The sequence below is a fragment of the Nyctereutes procyonoides genome, unplaced genomic scaffold, assembly GCF_905146905.1.
Source record: "Nyctereutes procyonoides isolate TBG_1078 unplaced genomic scaffold, NYPRO_anot_genome, whole genome shotgun sequence".
NCBI classification, from domain to species: Eukaryota; Metazoa; Chordata; class Mammalia; order Carnivora; family Canidae; genus Nyctereutes; species Nyctereutes procyonoides.
The window spans coordinates 9627810-9647797 of record NW_026575034.1 but is presented as its reverse complement, the minus strand read 5'-3'; the positions used below and the strand labels follow the sequence as shown (position 1 = coordinate 9647797).

The window sequence follows — 19988 nt, the reverse complement described above, 5'->3', positions numbered from 1 at the left end:
GCCAGGGGGGATGACGGACTGAGTCTGGAGCTTGGGCTCCTTGCCCCCATCTTCCCCCTGCAGCCTCAACTTGCCCCCAACCCCCCCCCCAAGGTCCAGACTGCACAGCTGAGGGAAGAGCCCGGGGAACTCTGGGTGCAGAGAAGGCCTCAGGACTCTCCCTGGAGAGGAGCTGACCGGAGGGAGCCAAGATCAAGCCCTTCCCAGAGGGGACCCCCCTGCCCACCAGGCACGACATAAAAGGCCAAGTTCCCCAGAGATCTGATCTCTCCCTAGACGGGAAGTCCTCCCAGAGACCCCCGCAGGCCGGCCGCTGGGGCGGTGCAGGGCCCCGCGTCTTGGGCTAGGGAAGGCGGCCTGAGGGTCTCAGCTACGGGGGCCGGAGGCCGTGGCCTCCTCTGCACACCGGCCCGAGGGCCTGGAGTCCCGGAGGGACACCCGGAAGGCCCCTCGCCCCCCGCCGTCCCCAGGTGGCCGCCTTGGGGGCGACGGAAGGGCTGTCCCCGCACCTGCCCTCGCCTTACCAGGAGCTGAGAGGCAGCCAACAGGCACAGGCCGCTCCTGCCCCTGCCGCTGAGGGGGTGGCTGCCGGCGCCTCGGGGTGGCGGTGAGGGCGGCGGGGGCGGCGGCATCTCCCGCTGCGGGTCCACGAGCCCTTCGAGCCCTTCGGCCTGGTCCAGCGTCGCCATCACCACCGGCTGGGGCAGAGCTGCGGAAGGCGGACGGACAGGCGCCCGGTGACTGGGGCCCCGGCGACCCGCGGCTCCGTCTCAGTGTGGGATCGGTCCGCGCGGCTCCACTTCCAGCCGTCACCGTCGATTAGCAAAGCAACATTCACCTACCCTCGTCAGAAAGAGCTAAGTGTGGGTGGACAAATTAGTTCTCTTTTATTTCTCCAGTAACAGAGTTAAAATGGCAGGAGGCTTTTCAGGGAGCTAACACCGCCGTGTTTACGCAGTTTCGTTCTTTCCCGTTTCTTAAGGAAACAAAAAACAACCACCTCAAACTCAATTGAAAGAGAGAGAGAGGAAAAAAAGACACGGCGTAACCAGGCCGTGACCCCGAGCAGCCCTCCCACGCCTGCCTTCCAGATTTTTCTCTCGTGGGGTCTGTACCCTGACTGGGGCCGGAGGCCGGACCCTGGACAAGATCCCGGCCGTGCGCCCCTTCCCCACGTCAAGGCCCCCACGCCGTGGGGCGGGTAGGGCGGCGTGGAGGAAAGCCCTGGTGCAGCAGAATTGGTATCGGAGGTCTCAGGTCTAGCTCTGGGTGTGTCCCTAGTGGTGGGACCCTGGGAGAGTCACCCCCTCTCCGGGCTTCCGTTTCCATACCCGGGAAATAGAGGTTCAGCTCAACCCTTGGTTTCCTTACTATTCTACAGAGCCCTGCTGTTTCTCAGGTGCACCCGGTGTTGCCAAGCGCTCAGGGACCTCGGTGTGGAAGCTCTGCTTGTCCCCATGCCATGCCCTGGGTTCCCTCTGAGATGATTCCAACACGGGGTTCCACTATGAAAACTGTGTGAACACCACTGGCTTAGATCTGGGGCCCTGGCCTCAGCGATTCTATCAGCATCCACTTTGATGAGGCCCAGAAGCTGGAGGTCCCCACCGGAGCCCAGAGGCTGGAGGTCCCCATCGGAGCCCAGATGCTGGAGGTCCCCATCGGAGCCCAGAGGCTGGAGGTCCCCATCGGAGCCCAGAGGCTGGAGGTCCCCATCGGAGCCCAGAGGCTGGAGGTCCCCATCGGAGCCCAGAGGCTGGAGGTCCCCATCGGAGCCCAGATGCTGGAGGTCTCCACTGGAGCCCAGATGCTGGAGGTCCCCACCGGAGCCCAGATACTGGAGGTCCCCACTGGAGCTCAGGTGCTGGAGGTCCCCACTGGAGCCCAGATGCTGGAGGTCCCTACCAGAGCCCAGATGCTGGAGGTCCCCACTGGAGCCCACACAGCTGACTGTTGCCAAGAAGAGAGGGACTAGCAAAATGGATATGCAAACAGCTTGACAGTGAGGATGGAGCAGTCTGCACCGCTCTGTGTAAACGAACAATGGACTCTTTTTGTTCTAGTTGGGTGACAACAGGATGCTCAGAGCTGAGAGTTTTTTCTCCACTTGTCTGCCTCCTGGACATTTAGGGAGCATCTTACTGAGCCTGGATCACCACTGTGGTGCAATGGGCGCAGGTCCTGGTGACAGTGCCACCTGTATCCTCCTAGATGCTGACCTGCTACAGCTCCCCATGTGATGTGATCCAGCCACACTCCTTGCAGTTCCCCAGGTGAGCTCCCCTACTTGCTCTGCACCGCCTGCCCACCTCCTGGTATTGCACCTGCTATTCCCTCTGCCTGGAACATCCCTCCAACCTCCTGCTCTCCTCCCCTGCCCACTCCCCCCAACTCTGTCAAGCTAACTCCTCTTCACCTTACGGAACTCAAGTCAGAAGTCACCTGAAGTCCGTCCTCCCCTGTCATATTCGCCTAGCACTGCCTGCCTCCCCGTACCACGGCAGCAATAATACATCTGGAATGTCCGAGGCCCTGCTTTGAGTGTTTTCTATACGTGAATGTCTTCACTCTTCACGGTACTCCTATGGAATCAGCACGACGATTACCATCATTCGATAGAAGAGGAAAATGAGATGCAGGGAGGGTACAAGACTCTCCCCAGGTCAGCTAGCTAATGAGTCATCGAGGTGCGTTCAAACTGAGGCAGGGAGATGGGCTCGGGTCTACATTACATGGGCTGTGGTTTGTAAAATTATTTGTTGAGTATCATCTCTCCCACTTGTCTGTAAGTTCCACGAGGGCAGGAGTGGAGTCAGTTTTGTTCATCACAACTGTCCACAGCATCTAGCAAAGTCCTGACGTGTAAGTCTGCAATAAATACTGATACCAAATGAGTGCCTGATGGTAGGCCAGTGCTAACTTGCCATCAGCTTTCTTACCAAATGGCGATGATCATACATTCCCTGAAAAGCTGTGATGAAGACTGTAAATTCTATCAATAAAAAACACTCAGCATGGCACCTGGCGTCTAGCAGGTGCTCAGTAAATGTCCGATTATAATGTTAGCACGTAATTCCTGCCTTCAAAAGGCTCCCAGTCTCATGGGTAAGACAGATCAGTGGATACATGCTCATAATCCAGTGCATTCAGTGGAAAATCCAAGTGCTGGTGGAGTCACTTTTTAGGGTTACCCATTCTTGCCCATGTAGGGCCTCATTGCTGACATGAAGAGACAGCTCAGATCCTGGCCAGACAGGTGAAAAAGGAAAAGCTGCTGCTAAGGATGGATCATGCAGGAAGCCTGGAGTTTCCGTTCTCGATACGCAGAGGCTTGATTGCTCAAGTGGCAAGGTCTCCACCCACACCCTCAGAAAAAGCAGTCCAAGGGTGATGACAAATTTGGAAGGGTGGGAAGGGTCCAGGGCCCAGAGGTCACCTGGTGTGGCTCCGGACTGCATGCACTGTGGACCTTAGGCAATCCCGCCTTCTCCCTGCGTCTCAGTTTCCTTATCTGTAGAAAGAGGGGTTTGAACTAGAACTTGGTACCTCTGAAGCTCTAGTTCTTCCATCTTCAGAGGAGAGGGGACCTGGGTCTTTGGGGATTAGCAGCAAGCTCACACGATTTTGGACTTCTCTGCTTTGTTTTAAAATTCATGGGTGCTCTCTGTTCTATGCTGTGGTGTATCTGTCCTCGTTTTGATATTAAAATAATGGGCTTTCTCCCCTCCCAAAGCTTCGAATCAGATTTCTCCTTCAGGAAAATGTGATACGATTTATCCTGTGACTTTGCCCTCAGGGGTACACGCACCCCAGTCTAAGGAGCGTGGAACCTGCCTGCAATAAAACATCATGCTGCTGTTATAAAAGACTCTGTAAATGAATATTTAATATCATGGAAGGAAATTCTGACGGTATGGAGAAAGGCAAGGTGACAAAACAGTACAATCTTCTTGGCCTTAAAAATTAAGAAAGTATAAATGTGCATATGATAAGGTGACAAATACCCAATGTAGGATGAGAAGTTAATGTCAGATAGTATTTGGGAGGTATGTAGCACAGCAAACTCCTGGCACACAGTAAGTGCTCGATAAATGTTGTACATGGTACATGGGAAGAACAGAAGCCAGGTGTTAACAGTAGTTCCTTGGAGGCAGGGGAGATGAGAACCGATTTTTTTCACTATTTATACATTAAAAAATTTCTCCAATAGACATATACATACGTATGTATGATGATAAGCAGATGCATAAACACATGTGTCTACACACACACATATACACACACATACACACGTACTTATTTACAGTAAAAATATATTTAAAAGAAGGGATCACTGCTCTGAGTTCAGACACCATGAGACCTCATTAATACTCCTAGATTTCTAGGCTCTGACTACCACACCTATCACACCTAAATGCACAAGGGGGGAATGGGAAGAGTGAGACAGTGTACACAGCTCTGTGACCCCCCCCCCACTACGGTGTAACAGCCACTCTGAAGACGGGCCCCCCTGATGATGCGTGATCATCAGCCTTCTGTAGGAAAGATGGCATTGTCAATGGCCGGGCACCTTCTGGGGGTTGAAGAAAAACTGCAGGCTGGTAGGCCCTGTATGCACATCTCAGGGAGAATGGTTGTTTTGTTTTGTTTTGAAATCCACAGGGCACCTGGCAGCCCTGGGGGCCAGATGAATCCAAGGGATGTGCGTATTCACTGAGCACCTGGGAGATGCTTTATCTTTCAGAGCAGGGTGTACTGAAATTTTTTTTTTAAGTTTTTAAAAAATGTATGTATTCAGAGAGAGAGAGAGAGAGACAGAGACACAGGCAGAGGGAGAAGCAGGCTCCACGCAGGGAGCCTGACCCGGGACTTGATCCCGGATCTCCAGGATCACGCCCTGGGCTGCAGGCGGCGCTAAACCGCTGTGCCACCGGGGCTGCCCTGAAAATTTTTTCTGGGCAGAGAGCTGAAGTTCAGTTCAGGAAGACACATCTTCAGAAGCATACTACATTCTGCCTAAAATTTTGGAGGGGATCCACAGACTTCCAGTTAAGCACCTCTGACCTTGGGGGTGGGGAGTAGAGCTCTGTGATAGAATGTCATGGAAGCAGGGGGTGTGGAGAACAGGTCTGGGAACGGTCTTGCTTTTAGTCTCTGTTCACTCAGGCATGAGTCCAACACACACTTATTGAGCACCAGCGATATACATGGCCGAGTCTTGGGCCAGGCTCTGGGGACACAAGAGCGAACAAAACCAGTCTCCACCTGCAGACACCACCGAGGTCCTGGCCCCATTCAGTCCCTTCGGCTTCCAGGCCTGCTCCCAGAGATTATCTCAGCTCTCGGCCTTGCCCTGCCCACCCTGCCACTTGCTATCATGTTCTGGGAGTGACAGCACCACCTCACCGGGCAGGCTCCGTGCAGTTCCCGAAGTGCTTCTGCACACGCAGTTGCATTTGCTTCCCTCGGCAGCCCTGTGAGGTAGACATTATCATCATCAGCCCCGTTTTGTCGGTGAGAGGCGGCTGCTTGTGTCAAAGGCTGGCTTTTCAATAGTTCACAGCGAGGTAGCTGCTTTGCCACGCATGAAACCCTGACTCAGAGGCAGCTTGCTGACAACGATTTAACACAGGGCTCCTCCTGGGCTTGCCTCTTGCGCAGGGTGAAGGGGATTTTCCAGGCCTGGAAATGGAGGCTTCGAGAGTCCAGTGGCTGGCCCAAGGAAGGGAAGACCTGAGATTCAAACCCAAGGCTTCCTGACACCGAGTGATCTTTCCATTTTGCCACACTGCTTATCAGGAAGGGTCGCTGCAGCAGAGGAGGCAGGTGGTGAGAGCCTGGGAGGGAGGCCCTGTACCTGGGGGGGAATCCTGAACCCTAACCAGCTGCATGGGGCTGGGGGTGGCGCAGCATTTGTGCCCCCGCCCTGGCTGATGGCTCCTCAAAGACTACACAGTGTGGAGGGAGGAAGCAGTGGAAAGCAGGTGCTCGGTATTCCCGGCCAAAGCTCTAGGGACCCCAGGTAAGGCCTGCAAGCGGATTGCCTTCAGATTTTACCCGGGGCATGTGGAAGCACTGTGATCCCTCTCCTGTCACCTAGCACCTGAATCCCACCACTAAACTCTGCAGCTGCTGTGTGCCCCGGGGCTGGCGCCGCCTGAGCTCAAGAACCCGCGGCTGCTCCTGCCGGTGACTCATCCTTGGAGCTCACAGGCTGCCAGCCCACCGGAACTGGAGCAGAAGGCTGGCTCAGGCTGTTCCTGTTTACATGACCAAGGAGACTCTGTCCCATTCAGCTCTTCTTCCTTTCCCAAACATGGCCAGGAGTGACTGCCCAGCCATGCCCACAGGGTCACAGGGGGCCTTGACCAACAGAACATCACACTTGGTCCTGACCAGGCTTTTCAAACCATGGACAGTCAGAGCCTGACAGGCCCCAAGGGGCATCTGGTCTAGCCTGCTAATCTCAGAGAGGGAAGCTCAGGACCAGAGGGCCAGAAGTGCCTTACTCAGGGTCACAGAGCCAGAAGCAGTAGAACTAGGATCTGAATCCATGTCTATGGGCCTCTGCTATTCCACAGAAAGATCTGGAAACCCACGAGGGGATAAGGCAGGGGCAGGACAATCAGGCCTATTCTGAGGTTTTGCTTGGGTCAGCCCTGAATATAGAACCAAGGGAGGCAGGTGCCCCCAGGGGAACCAAGAAGGGGTAAAAAAGTCTAGAAGGAAGAGGCCCAATCAGCCATTTCTGCCACCACAATGATCACACTCCTCAGCAGACCGCCTGGCTTCGATGGGCACAGGTACTGCGGTGGACTCTGTCCTCCCTGAGAGAGGCTAGCGTGGAGGTCTCCGTTTTCTGCTCCCTTTTGGGAGGCATGCAGCAGGTAAACTAGGAGTCAGAGGGGATGTGTTGGGGGGGGTGAGAAGATTCCCCCAAAACAACGTTTTCATTTGACAAACATTCACCAAGCAGCTGTTCTAGGCTCTTGGGATGTTTTGTGTCTCGGTCCTAATGCTGACCAGCAAGACTCCTTGGCATGACAACAGCCCTGGCAAAAACAGAACAAAACAAAAAGTCTAGCCCCTCTGAGCAAAGGCAAACTGATGGTGGGTGTGGGGTTCTGGAGGTTTGCAGTGGCTCCCTTCCAGCCCTCCACCTTGTCAGTCCTACTAATCAGCAAGCAAGGCTGACACACCCACAGAAAGAGGAGTGAGATGGCGAGAACTGGGCTGGCAGCGAGCACCTGCTCTCGGATGGTAAGCTGGCCGAGGGGAAGGTGCAAGTCTCACTGCTGACTCCCCAGGCAGGACAGCCTGGGAAAGGAAGCTGACCTTGGCAGAAGAAGGTTCTGGACTAGAACACGGGTGCTCACCATTTATTAGCTACATGACTTAGGTAGACTGCCCAAGCTCTGAGTAACTTGAGTCCTACAGTGGTTTTCAAATGTGTCTGTGAATTCCGGAACATTCCTCCCATCGATGGGCAGTAGAGCAAATGTCCCCTCCCCTTGGACTGCGTGATGGCCTTAAAGACGAGGAATATGGCAAAAGATGACGTCTGACCCTTGACACTAGGTTCGAAAAGTCCATCTAGCGTCTGCAGTTTCTCTCTGGATGCTTGCTCTGGAAACCTCCGGCAGTTGTTTAAGAAACTCCAGCTGCCCTGAGGCCGCCTTGTGGACAGAGATGGCAAGAGGGGAGAGAGTGGAGAGTGAGTGGATGCATTAGACGTAGCAGGTGCTCAGGAAAATCTGAAGGCTGAAAAGCCCCCGTCAACCCTGACATTCAGCACACAGGCCAATGCAGCGGGGGGCGGTGGGGGGCCTGACCTCAGGCCCCACGGGACAACTGAACTATCACACGTGTAGGGCTTCTGTGTTTAAGGATGATGTTCTGGGAGCTCACCTGTGCCAGGTGAGAAATTTGTGCCACAGAAGAGGGAGTGGGAGGGTCTACTATGCTCCTTTCTGTCTGATGCAGAATTCTCCAGAACTTTTCTCAGTGATCTGCTTCAAGCTAGGGACTCTGGTTCTCTGACTGATGCAGAGTGTGAGCCTGTGTGCGTGAGGCTTAGGCTACACAAGCTCTGCTTCCTCCAAGTCACAGAATTCGACTTCTTTTTTTTCTTAACCAGCTAAGAGGCACGGTGCCATGCACCCTTGTGACTGCTTTACCCATACCCACTCATTCAGGCCTTGTAACCCCCGTGGGGGGCTAGGTAAGGGGCCTGTTCCCTTTTACAGACTGGAAAACAGGAGCTTAGGAGGTTAAGTGACTTGCCCAAGGCCATCATGGCTCGTCGAAGGCACAGTGAGGCCCCAGACCCAGGCAGCTGGGTTCCAGCATCTGTCTTCCTCACCAGACCCCGTGCTGCCCACCCCTGCCTGGGTCTCCACAGCTTCCTCCTCCTGCCTGTTGGGGGACTGAGCTTGGGAAAGAGCTTCAGCCCATTCTAGGACAGGGGGCGAGCCTGCAATGGAGGGCACAGGCCTTCTCCTATCACACCCTGGCATGGGGGCAGGGTAGGGGGTGTGCTCTGCTAAGGCCACGGTGGGCAGAGAAAAGCAGGATTGGGTTGAAGGTGAGAAGAAGCAGTCTGGGAACTCAGGTCTCTGACGTTCAGTCTAGAGAGGACAAGGCAGGGGTGGAGCGAGTAGGGGGTGCTGGAGACAGCTAGAGAGGCTAGGGGAGGGGGCATGGCGAGAGGCAAGAACGGAGCCAGGAGTGAATGCTCTCAGGAGGCAGACTGAAGCGACAAGAACTATCCCCAGGACCTGACACCTGTGTGCCATTCTGCAACTCTTCCTACCCACCGCTACCCACCCCAGGTGGCTTAGTCTCCAGGGAGGTAGCCTTTGGTAGTGGCTCATGGCAGAAGTTTAAGAGCCACACAAACTTAGGTTTGAGGCCTGACTTTGCTGTGACCTTGGGTGAGTGACTTCATCTCTCCTCCAGACAACAGACATAATAAGACTCGTCTGCTGGATTTTGAGGATACCCTAAGGTAAAACATGCAAGGTGCTCAGTCTGCAGCCGGGCACATGTGAGCGCTCAATAAACAGGGGCATCGTTTAGAGAGGAGGAGGAAGAGGGGAAGGGAGGGGTGAGGGGGAGAGGGAGAGGCAGCAGGAAAGACTTCCCCTTCATCTGCCAGGCGAGCCCCTCAGGAGGACAGCGGATGCCCTGACCCCACGTGGGCAGAGGCTGTGGGGCTGTAGGCTGGCAACTGGGGTCGGTGGATGGCGTGGGCATGGGCTGCAGGTGGCAGGAGGCCGTCTCTGCCAGTTAATTAAATCCAGACTGCTAACAAGCTTTCAAGACAAAACACAACTCGAGTAATCTTTAGATGGGATATAATAAAATGGTTCTATGTGAAATTGCAAACAGCTTTGTTGCAGCAAACAATGGCTTCGTTCTTTGTGCCCCTCTGGAGCGGAGGCCAAGAGGTACAAGGGTGAAAAGGGTCAATGAAACTCTGAGGGTGCGGCCCAGCTCCCTCCCAGCTGCCCACGCTGAGAACTAAAAGAACCACCGGAGAGGCCCTGCGGGGAGGGGGAACCAGAGGTCCTAAGTGCTTGAGACTTCAGCACAGACTCATGGGGAGGAAGGGACGGACTGCAGGGAACGGTTGGTCTACCCGCTCATTTCGCAGATGAGGAAACTGAGGTTCAGACAGTAAGAGGCAGAACCAGGATGGGCACGTGTGACTTTAACCCTCTAATTCAGTTCTTGCTCAGCATGCCAGCAAGGGAAGTCTCACAGGGGCTGCCAGTGGGCATCTGAAGGGCTGAGGCCAAAGGCCCCACGGCAGCAGAAGCCTGAGTCCTGGCTTGGGGTTCTCTGGTGGGCCCTGGTAAGTGCCCTCAGAAGTATAGGCAAGGCCAGGTGGTAGGAAGGGAGCCGGAGCGACCCGAGACTCCCCAGGACAGCAGCGCCCACAGATCCCAAGCCTCCAGAGGTTGCCATTTTGGGGCGACTCTCTGCAGCCGGGGAGGCTCATGATGTTGGTGAAGTGTCAAGAGGCCACGATGACAGTCCTAGCTCTGCCTCTAGCAAGCTGTGTGGCCTTGTGCTTCTCACTGCCTCCATGGCCTCTGAGGCCTTTTGTAAATTTAGAGTGTGACCAGGGGTCTTTAAGGGTCCTTCCAGTGCCAAAGACACACCAACAACCTTGAGCCCCTGCTTTAATTTAATTCAGCAGGTTTCCCTTGTTCTCAGGCCAAAGACCAAAGTCCTTGTCATGGGCAAAAAGAAAGGCTCCGTCTGTGTTATCTCCGCAGCCTCCTGGCACACCACCTCATTCCTAGTTCTCTCTCCTTCCACAACCTCTGCAGGAACCGGCCTGGGAAGCAGAAGTCTGGAAACCAGTGGTTCCGTTCCAAGAAATTCTCACACGGTCCCTAAGGGGCCATGAAAGCCTACGCTCTGTGGTCGGGGTGGGAGAAGAGGGGGGAACTACACTTTGGGGGAGCTGGGAGGCTGTGGCTGGGGACATGCTGTGGGGAGTACTATGCAGCCCTCAGGGGCAGAGGGGCAGAGTACATATGGCACCACACGAAGGATCTCAGAAAGAATCCTGAGTGGACAGAATGAGACCTAATACAACACCATGAACACACATTAAAAGTACATGCACACGGGGATGCCTGGGTGGCTCAGTGGTTGAGCGTCTGCCTTTGGCTCAGGGCGTGATCCAGTCCTGGGATCCAGTCCCGCATGGAGCTCCCTGCGGGGAGCCTGCTTCTCCCTCTGCCTCTGCCTCTGCCTCTCTCTGTGTGTCTCATGAATATACAAATAAAATCTTAAAAAAAAAAAGTACATGCACCCAAAATACTGCCACCCCTTCTGCAAGAGCACACAGAGACAAACAAACAACAAACACTAAGTCCCTCAGAACACATTATCTATGAGGAGGAGGATGGCAGTGGGAGAGAAAAGAGAAGGAATAAGTGAATAAAAGCAGAGAGGGGCCTCTTGTAGGCCACTGAGGATAACGAAGCCATGCACCCAGGACTATGACTAACACCTGAATACCTACAACGATCATACCTACCCTGCTTCCCCCAAGGAGACATGAAACAAAACCACCAAGTTGTAAGTTGAGTCAAGTCCCAACAGGGAAAGAACAAGAGCCAAGGGAAGGCCTGTTATCTTGTCTGGGTCCTGGAACTGGGAGAGCCAGAGGGAGGGACATGGCTCTTCTGGCTGCTTGGGAATCGACGCCCCCTTTAGGGGGCAAGGCTCATGGACTTGGCTGAAGCAGAGCCAACTGCCAAGGAGACCCCTGTGTCTCCTCTTTTCTGAGCAACTTCACCAACATGACACTTGAGTCATTTTGTTGGCTCTCTCTAGGGAGGGGAGATTCCACAGATGCCCCCACAGGATTAACTAGCTCCAAGATCTCGTGGGTTGGGTCAGTCTGAGATTCTGGGCTTGCCAGGCTGAGCAACCCAACCTGGAGGGATGTGATTCACCCCAGAAGGCTCCCACTACCCCCAACTACCACTCTTGTCTGACAAGGATTGACTAATATTTTGGAGTGGCAAATTGTTTTTTAAACGATTTTGGAAAATACGAGGGGGAAAAAAACCCTCATAAAACCATAAGGGAAACTCAAGTCATCCATAATCCTACCACGCTGAGAAAGGCACTGGTTTCCTCTTGACATATTTTCTGGTATTTTTTTCTTCCTTTGTGGGTGGATTTTTTTTCCCCTCATAAATCATTCTGTATATAGACGTATCCTTAGAATATGTCTCTTTGGATTTCAAGGGTTCAACTTTTAAGGAGTATGGCAGGCAGCCCCCAAGGTGCCCTAATGATCCCCCCCATCCTGGTATTCACAGTGAGGTGTCAGACATGTAAGAAAAGCTTTCTTGAGACTTCTATCCAAGCCCAGCACCAGGTGAGCAAGTGACCTCAGCTGAAGCCACATGAACAGAATAATCACCCAGCTGAGACCTGTAGGACCCTCTGAATCATGAGCCAATAAAATGCTATTGTTTTAAAAGTCACTAAGTTTTAAGACTGTTTCTTAGGTAGCAAATACATTAACCAAAAGAAGAGGCTGGGACTTGAAAAGAAGAAATGAGCTCAAGTGGAAGGATGAGATTCGTTTTTAAAGGCTGAAATATTCTTTTTAAAAGTTTTTATTTATTTAGCTATTTATTTTAAAGATTTTTATTTGTTTTATTGTGTGTGTGTGTGTGTGTGTGTGTGAGAGAGAGAGAGAGAGAGAGAGAGAGAGAGAGAGAGAGAGAGCGCACACACGAGTCGGGGGGTGGGGCAGAGGCAGAAGCAGACTCTGCTGAGCAGGGAGCCCGGGACGGGATTCGATCCCAGGACCATGGGATCATGATCTTCTGGCCACTCAAGGGCTATGAAGGGTCCCTGATCAAGCTCACCTCGAGCCGAAGGCAGGGGCTTAACCAAGTAAGTCACCCAGGCACTCCCTGGGGGGCGGGTAGTGAGAGTTGTGGGAGGGACAGAGGCAGAGGAGAGTCCCAAGCAGACGCCATGCTGAGTGGGGCTCTATCCTATGATCCCGAGATCATGACCTCAGCTGAAATCAAGAGTCAGATGCTTAACCAGGCGCCCTGAGATGATGATGATGATGATTTTTAAGGGGCTGGATGATTAGTCCCTCAGCCAGGAAAGGAGAAAGGAAACAGCGGCTGTCACTGCGTATCTTAGGGATACCATGGACGTCCGTTTGTCTGAAAGACCTTGAGCATCAACCCATGTGGAGGCAGACGGCCTTTCTTCCCATCGTGAAGAGTCTTTGGTCACATCACACATCCAGGCGGCTCCCTAGAATATCAGAACCACTTCTCTGCTGGTGAAGGAAAGTGGGTGGCTCGCTTCCCGCACAACCCTGGCCTCTTTCCTGCCTGACTCGTACGTAGACAACACTCTTGCAGTGTCTGTGCTGGCTCTGTGAGGTGCCAGGCTTGCGGTGGGGAGTCAAGAAAGACCCACAAAGCTATCCGACCACTCCACTGCTGAAGGACCGGCTGGGGTCCTTGGGAATATATGAAGGGTTTTCTTTCACACTCCATATCCTGGAACAGTCCTCACCAGTGTTACTAACATTTGTGGAACACTGTGGAATTAGCACTTAGCATGCATCAACTCATTTAATCCTCACAAAAATCTCTGTAAAGATATTATTATGGTACCACCTCATTTTAGAGTGAAGCATATGGAACTCAGAGCGGTCAAATAACTTATCTGAGGTCACGCTGCTGATCGGTGGCAGAGCTGGGATTTGAACCCAGGTCTGTCGGTCTCCTCACAGCATGCCAAGACTTGACTAGCTGGGTTCATCCCTCCGTATCTGCCCCTATCATCTGAGAAGAATTAACCTCTACCATCGCTGATCAGTGGGGACCTGGGTTGGTACTTCTCAATACAACGGTATCATGATGGAATGCTCTCCAATTAGGGTTCTTAGCACATCCAAATGGTGTTTTGTTTTTCATTTCCACTCTGAAGACTCAAAACAAAGTCACTGTACCACCAGCCATAATAAACTCTCTTAAATGCATTAAAAGTTTTGAATGAAAACAGAACCCCAATTATACAAAGAAATAAAAGCCAACAGAACCTAAGCTGCTGAGTATTGAACCAGCACCTACCATACAACTATACCCAGGCCCGTCTTCTCTACGTTTGTCTATCTGGACTCCTGTACTTGCTCCCAGACCAGTCTGAACCAGTACTAGGTACCAGATCCAGACCAGGGTCTTTGTGAGAATAAGGGTTAGTAGATGGGGGACAAATTCCATTATGAGGTTAACCTATTCCTTAAAACGCTTTGGTAGCTGGTTCCTAAAGACATGAGCCAGAACCCTACTCATCTTTCAGGTCACGGTTTAAAGGCCATTTCTTCCAGGAAACCTCCCTGACCGCCACGCCCCTCCCCCACAAGATAAGGTTGCATTCATTAGTGGTGCACCCTTCCCTGGTGCTCTGTCCTTGAGAGCAGGAACCAGGGTCCGTCTTGCTCTTCCCTGTATCACCAGTGCCTGGCACAGTCTTGACCACAGAGTTTGGATGCTCAATAAAAGTTTGTTAAGTTGATAAAAGGGCTTTTCAGTTGGCTCCTGCTGGCTTGTGGCCCAAGACCTTGTCTGTGTCATGAAGGGACAGCTGGGAAAGCTGTGATGTGACCCTCTGTGATGGCCAGGGTTAGTCACCGCGGGCTCAGGATAACAAAGATTTCCTCAATAATGGCACCCCTTTGCTTTATAAAAGGCCACTTGGGATGGGCAATGAGACCTAGACCTTGTCCCCCTACAAAAGAGGGTCAGCTTGACACCCATGACTATTTAGAACCTAGGGCTGGGGAGAGGATATAAAACACTGGGACTCACGTGGGAGTGAGTACGAGAGTCACCAAGAGGCCGGATGCTTCTACCAAACGGGCAATGGCTTACTGAGGCCTACTCATAACCTTGCAAAGAATCTATCATGATACACTTAAATTTCAGGGTGGCAGTGACTATCCCGGCTCCAGCCAGCTGCTGGCTGCAGGATGCTGTGGGGGCACCCTTTTTCTAAGACCAGAGCTGTCCTTACACCCAGACTGAGCTCCTTCTGCTCTGGCCATGCCACTCCCTACAAGGCGAGGAGTCCACAGGGCCAGGAGGTATGCCTACGCTCCCCTTTCCAGGCCATGCTCTGGCTACCAGGGCTCCAGAGCTCCCTGCTCAAAGGTCCTGAAGCATGCATGGGTGCAGGTAAACCCTTCTGAGGGTGGACGTGGCCTTCCACTTGGGTGTGGGATGTGGACCAAGTTTGGATCCACAGACTGACATGCCCACATGCATGCACACGAGGGCTCTTGCAGTGCAGGACTCAGCAAAGGGTGAGGCACCACACCAGGGACCTTATTCGCTGTCTGGCCTTGGTCTCCACACATGTTAGGAGTAGGCCAGCCCACAAGCCTGCCAGCTAGAGACAGTGTGAACAACACTCTGTGATGTCACACCACACGTAGCACCTACCATGGCCTTGTCTACCTCCTTCCTCTGACCTGTACCCCAGAGGAAACTGCTGGTTCCAGGCTAGGCCTGCAGTGGTGCTGGCTGGGGAAGGAGCGGGGGCCCCAGCACCGGCAGGGTTGCCTGGTTTCTTGCAAATATGAACACCTACACACAGAGGCGGGGGGAGTGTGAGTTTGAATGTATAAATGTGTTTGGGTGACTGTGAGCAAGAAAATGAGCAAGCAATGGGGAGTGAAAGAGAAGAAAAGGAGAGTGACCATGTGTAAAAGAGTGTGTGTCCAAGGAAGAAGAAAAATGTGTGTGTGTGTGCACCGAGTGTCATGCATTGGGAGTGCAGCTGAGGGCCTGGGGAATGAAAGGGTAGAGAATGGGAGGGAAGGAGTGTGTCCACTTGTCTGTGAAGTGTACGTGAGGAAGGGCCTGGCTGTGGAAGGGAAAGAGACCTAAAGCTGGAATGACAGAGCAGGCAAGTCGGCCTGGATGATGGCAGCATGAGGGGAAGAGATCCCGAGTGCGCAAGAGGAAGGAGGCTCGCAGGTGCATGAGCTTCCAGTGGGTGTGCGCCCGTGGGGCTGCATGAGGCAGAGAGAGACGGGGCGTGTGCCTGGGGAGCGGCGTGTGGGTATGTACATGTGCATACATGGGCACGGGGCTGGGACAAGTGAGAACTAAGACGAGTGTGTGAGCACATGCGGGCACCTGTCCCGGGGCAGCTGGGGGCTGCCCGGGGGTGCTGGCGATGCCGGAGGAGGTATTCCCCCAGAAATCTCAATCTGGGAGGACTATGTGACCTGCTTGGTGCTGGTTCAGGACCAGGTGACCGTGGCCTGGCATGTTGGCCACGCTGCCCCTGCCTGGCAGTGTGGGAATGCGTGAGTCACTCAGGCAAGGCTAGCCCTCACTCCACCGCATCTCGCCCGGCGGGAAGACAGCTGGGGGCGGGGGGAGATTACTTGACGGCTGTATTTTTACACCATCATTATGCAATTGCTTGCAGTGTCCGTGGGCTCATTCTCAAGGCTCTGCACCCGGATTCTCTCGGCCTTTATACCCCCACGTATCTCCACGTTGCTGCTCACATCAGTGGTCCTGGCTGATGAGCATTTATGGAAGTGTACTCCTTACCAGCTTTCAAGACCACCTTATTTACGACGCCAAGACACCCCCAGTCCTTTCCCATCTCCCCCTTCTTGGCTTTAATTTTCTCCACGGCACTGACCACCATCTACCATCCTAAGCATTTTACTTATTTATTTTATTGTCTTTCTCTAAATAGTAAATGCCTATAGATCAAACTACCTATGTGCCAGAACTACTGTTCTGAGCTCTCCATTAATTCATGTGATCCTCCAACAACTCTACGTGGTAGTAAATAGTATTCTTGCTTATATTTTGTAAATGGGAGGCACAGAAAGGTTAAGTCGCTTGCCGTGATCACCGCACCGCCCCCCACCCCACAAGGGTAAATGGTAGAACTAAGCCCAGGTCCAGAGTCCCTGCTCCTAATCAATGCACAACACTGCCCTGTGAGGGTGGAAACTTTCTCAGCCTGGTTCGCTGTTGAATCTTCTGTGCTTACAAGAGTGCCCTGCCCTGGGAAGCAGTCAATTAACAGTCATTCTGTGAACAAAGACATGAGTGAACGAAGACTGGACGTGGAGGATGAAAGAGAGAGGCATTTGCCTCCACAGAACTCATGGTCCCGTGGAGGAAACAGACAAAACGTGATTACAAGATCACATCACGATGGCATCAGGGCTGTCTAGAGGGGCGTATAACTTGCCTAGCCCCTGGCAGGCAGGGCTTTCCAGAGGAAGGACGCAGATGTGGACAGCACAGTGACTGCCCATCACCTCCAGACTCCTCCTTGGGGACAGACACGCCTTAGCTCTTCTTGCCTCAGTTTACACAGTGCCAGAAACCCGATGGCAGCTCCATGGTGACAATGGAGGTAGAATGGGGAAGTGGCCAGGAGCATGTGCTCTGGAAAGAGACGGCATAAAGTGAATCCTCACTCTACCAAACACTAGCTAAGTGACCCTGGACGGACTCCCTCACTTCCCTGGGTCTCAGTCCTCTCACCTGTAAGAGGGGGACAGGAAATGATACTAACTTCTTAGGGCAACGGATGGGATTATGTGAGATGTACATGAGAGAGTATACAGGACAGTGCCTAGCACAAGGAAGGCAGTGTGCCAGGTCCACTGGAGATGACCAATGGTTCTCCTCCATACTAAGTTGGTTGCTGGCTTTCGGAGATGGTTGAAATTTCATGCATTATTCTTATTAATGTAGTCTCTCTCTGGTGGCTCCACCCCATTTTCCAGAAGCAGCTCAAAGGAGGGCAAGGACTACGTCTATTTTATTTACCACTATATTTCTAGCACCTAGTATAATACTCAACACATCATAGGTGCTCAAGAAGTATTTGTGGACTGAATGCTTGTGTGATTATATTTATTTAATTGAAAGGGAAATATTCATATCACTGTGAGGATAAATGCTCATATTGCTGTTGTTTCCATTTACAAATGAGTCCCAGCACGGGTAAGTGACCTGTCCATAAACACAGAGCCTGTACGCCAGACTCAAATGCCAAAGCTGGTTGCTCTTCTTTGCTACTCTCTGGACTCCTATACATCATGTCCTATTTTCCGTGGGTTTTTTTTTCTAGCCACTGGGCCATCCCCGGTCATAGAATCATCTCTGAATTCTATGACTCATATCTGAATCACGGAACGTTTAATAGTTGAAAGGGACTTTTGATGTCATCTCGACCTCCCACCCATTGTGGAAATTTCCTCTTCACTGTCTATCCAGACAATATTTGTATGCCTCCGGTGATGGCACACTCACTTTCTTCCTCTTGAATTATCCAGTTCTACGAGTGGACCACTCTCAGACTCAGAAAGAAAGTTCTGGGGCACCTGGGTGGTTCAGTCATTTAAGCAGCTGCCTTTGGCTGAGGTCATGATCCCGCAGTCCTGGCATGGAGCCTTGCATCACATCGGTCTCCCTGCTCAGTGAGGAGCCTGCTTCTCCCTCTCCCTCTGCTCCTCCTCCGGCTCTCTCCCTATCTCAAATAAATACAATCTTGGGACGCCTGGGTGGCTCAGTGGTTGAGCATCTGCCTTTGGCTCAGGGCATGATCTTGGGGCCCTGGGATGGGAGTCCCACATCGGGCTCCCTGCAGGGAGCATGCATCTCCCTTTGCCTGTGTCTCTGCTTCTATGTGTGTGTGTCTTTCATGAATAAATGCATAAAATCTTAAAAATAATCTTAAAAAAAAAAAAGCTAGTTCTGTATCCCTTGTGTCAACAGGCCTCTTTAATTTCTGTATATCGGATTTATGCCAGCCTCTTAAGATACACACAAATGAATCTGCTGCCCCCTTCACAGGACAGCCTTTTCTATATTCACAGACAGCTCTCGCATCCCTTTGGGGAATTCTGTTCTTGAAGCTCGCTGTCTCGGGTCCCCACAGGCACCTGAAAGGTGACAGCCATCCTAGACCAGCTCAACAGGCCTTCCAAAGTGTTTTTGAGCAACGGTACCCCCTACTGGCTATGGCACAAACTGCACCAAAGGGCTCAGTCCTTACCTGGAGGCCTGAGAAGCTGCATCAGCGGCTGCGGCCCTGGTTACCCCTGGGAGTAAAATACCTACTTATTTTAAAGAGTCATCGCTTTAGAGTCATGCCGAGTTGTTTTCAGTGCCTGTCTTAAAGACCGTCACTGGTCTTTAAACCCCTGTTAAGGTTCCTCGCCAATCACGAGGTTTCTGACAAGCTACAGGTTTGGGACTTCAAAGTCAACATTCAAAAGGCTGTTTTTGAACAGAAAGGATTGGAAGGAAAGGTGAAAATGAATATTGTGTCATGGGATTATGAAAATTTTTTTTCATTTTTCTTGTTTTCTATTATTTCTATGATAGGTATTTATTGTAAAGAAAAAAAAACACAAACGTTTATAAAGAGAAAACGAGTATTGAAAACTTCTATCCTCCTTTCCTTCTTCTCTCCATGACCTGGGTCCTCAGTCTACAGCTGGGACATGCTGTCAGCCCATAGGCAAGAGTGCCAGGGTAATGTCTCTGTGTTGACGGCCAGCCACGCTCCCCACGGGTACGGTCAATCAGACTCAAGCGGCACAGTCTGACCCTCACAGCCGGGGGCTCCCTATGGGGCTGAAAGTCAAGTACTTTCTCCACATCACCCACCCACCCTCGTGTCCCCTTGCCTTATCTCTTGGACTCTGCCCCACACACCGCTGGTCAGTAGTCATGGCCCACCAGCCCTGGACTCCCCATCACCCTGCTCTCCACCCTCCCGGCACACCCTCAGTGGCCTGCTCTTCCCTCCCAGCGAGCCCAGAGCAGCTTCAAATGACAACAGGTCAGAAAGACACCAGGGATTAGGAAAACAAATCCTCATTTAAATGAAGACCTCGTGAGCAGCTGAGTCACTCCTCCTGAGCAAGTTCACAGCTAAGCGGGCTCCACTCCAGCCCATGCCATCCGGGGCTCTCTGCGTGCCATGGGAGCTCGGGGACCCCTGGGTGCTGGGCAGACTCACCCGGCAGCCTCTCGCTACAGCACATGTCCAGGATCCCTCCCTCGGAGTCATCGGCTGCGTGCTTTTCTCTCTCACTCCTGCAGTGGATGAAAAATGCCAGATGATGCCATGGAGCTGGGATCAAGGCAGAGCCCTGAACAAGGATAAAAAGGCTTCTTGCTTGCACTGGGCCCCCTTGAATAGCGCCTCATTGGGGTTGCGGGGCCTGAGGAGAAGGACCAACTTGCAGAAGGGTCAAGCTGCAGAGGCAAGAACAGATTCTGCAGGCGGTTTTCCATGCCCCATAATGAACAGCAGTAGCCCTACAACCATCATCAGCACTGTGCCCTCTGCCATGGAGAGAGGGCTTACTGTGTGCAAAAGCATTTACATGCTTTATTGCACTAAGTCTTCATTGTGACCCT

At 52.5% G+C, this 19988-nt stretch overlaps 1 protein-coding gene across 3 annotated transcripts in view; it reads right to left on the bottom strand.

Moving 5' to 3' along the window:
- PTPN5 (protein tyrosine phosphatase non-receptor type 5) overlaps nucleotides 1–19988 on the bottom strand; it is a 53552-nt gene that overhangs the window by 13390 nt on the left and 20174 nt on the right. For 2 of the 3 annotated variants that reach the window (XM_055317824.1, XM_055317825.1), the window contains 2 exons: nucleotides 19585–19661; nucleotides 525–709 (listed from right to left, as the gene is read on the bottom strand). In XM_055317824.1, coding sequence (XP_055173799.1) covers nucleotides 525–709; nucleotides 19585–19661 — 262 coding nt within the window. Of the gene's footprint in view, nucleotides 1–524; nucleotides 858–19584; nucleotides 19662–19988 lie in introns of all 3 variants that reach the window. The other variant, XM_055317826.1, reaches the window with a different exon arrangement.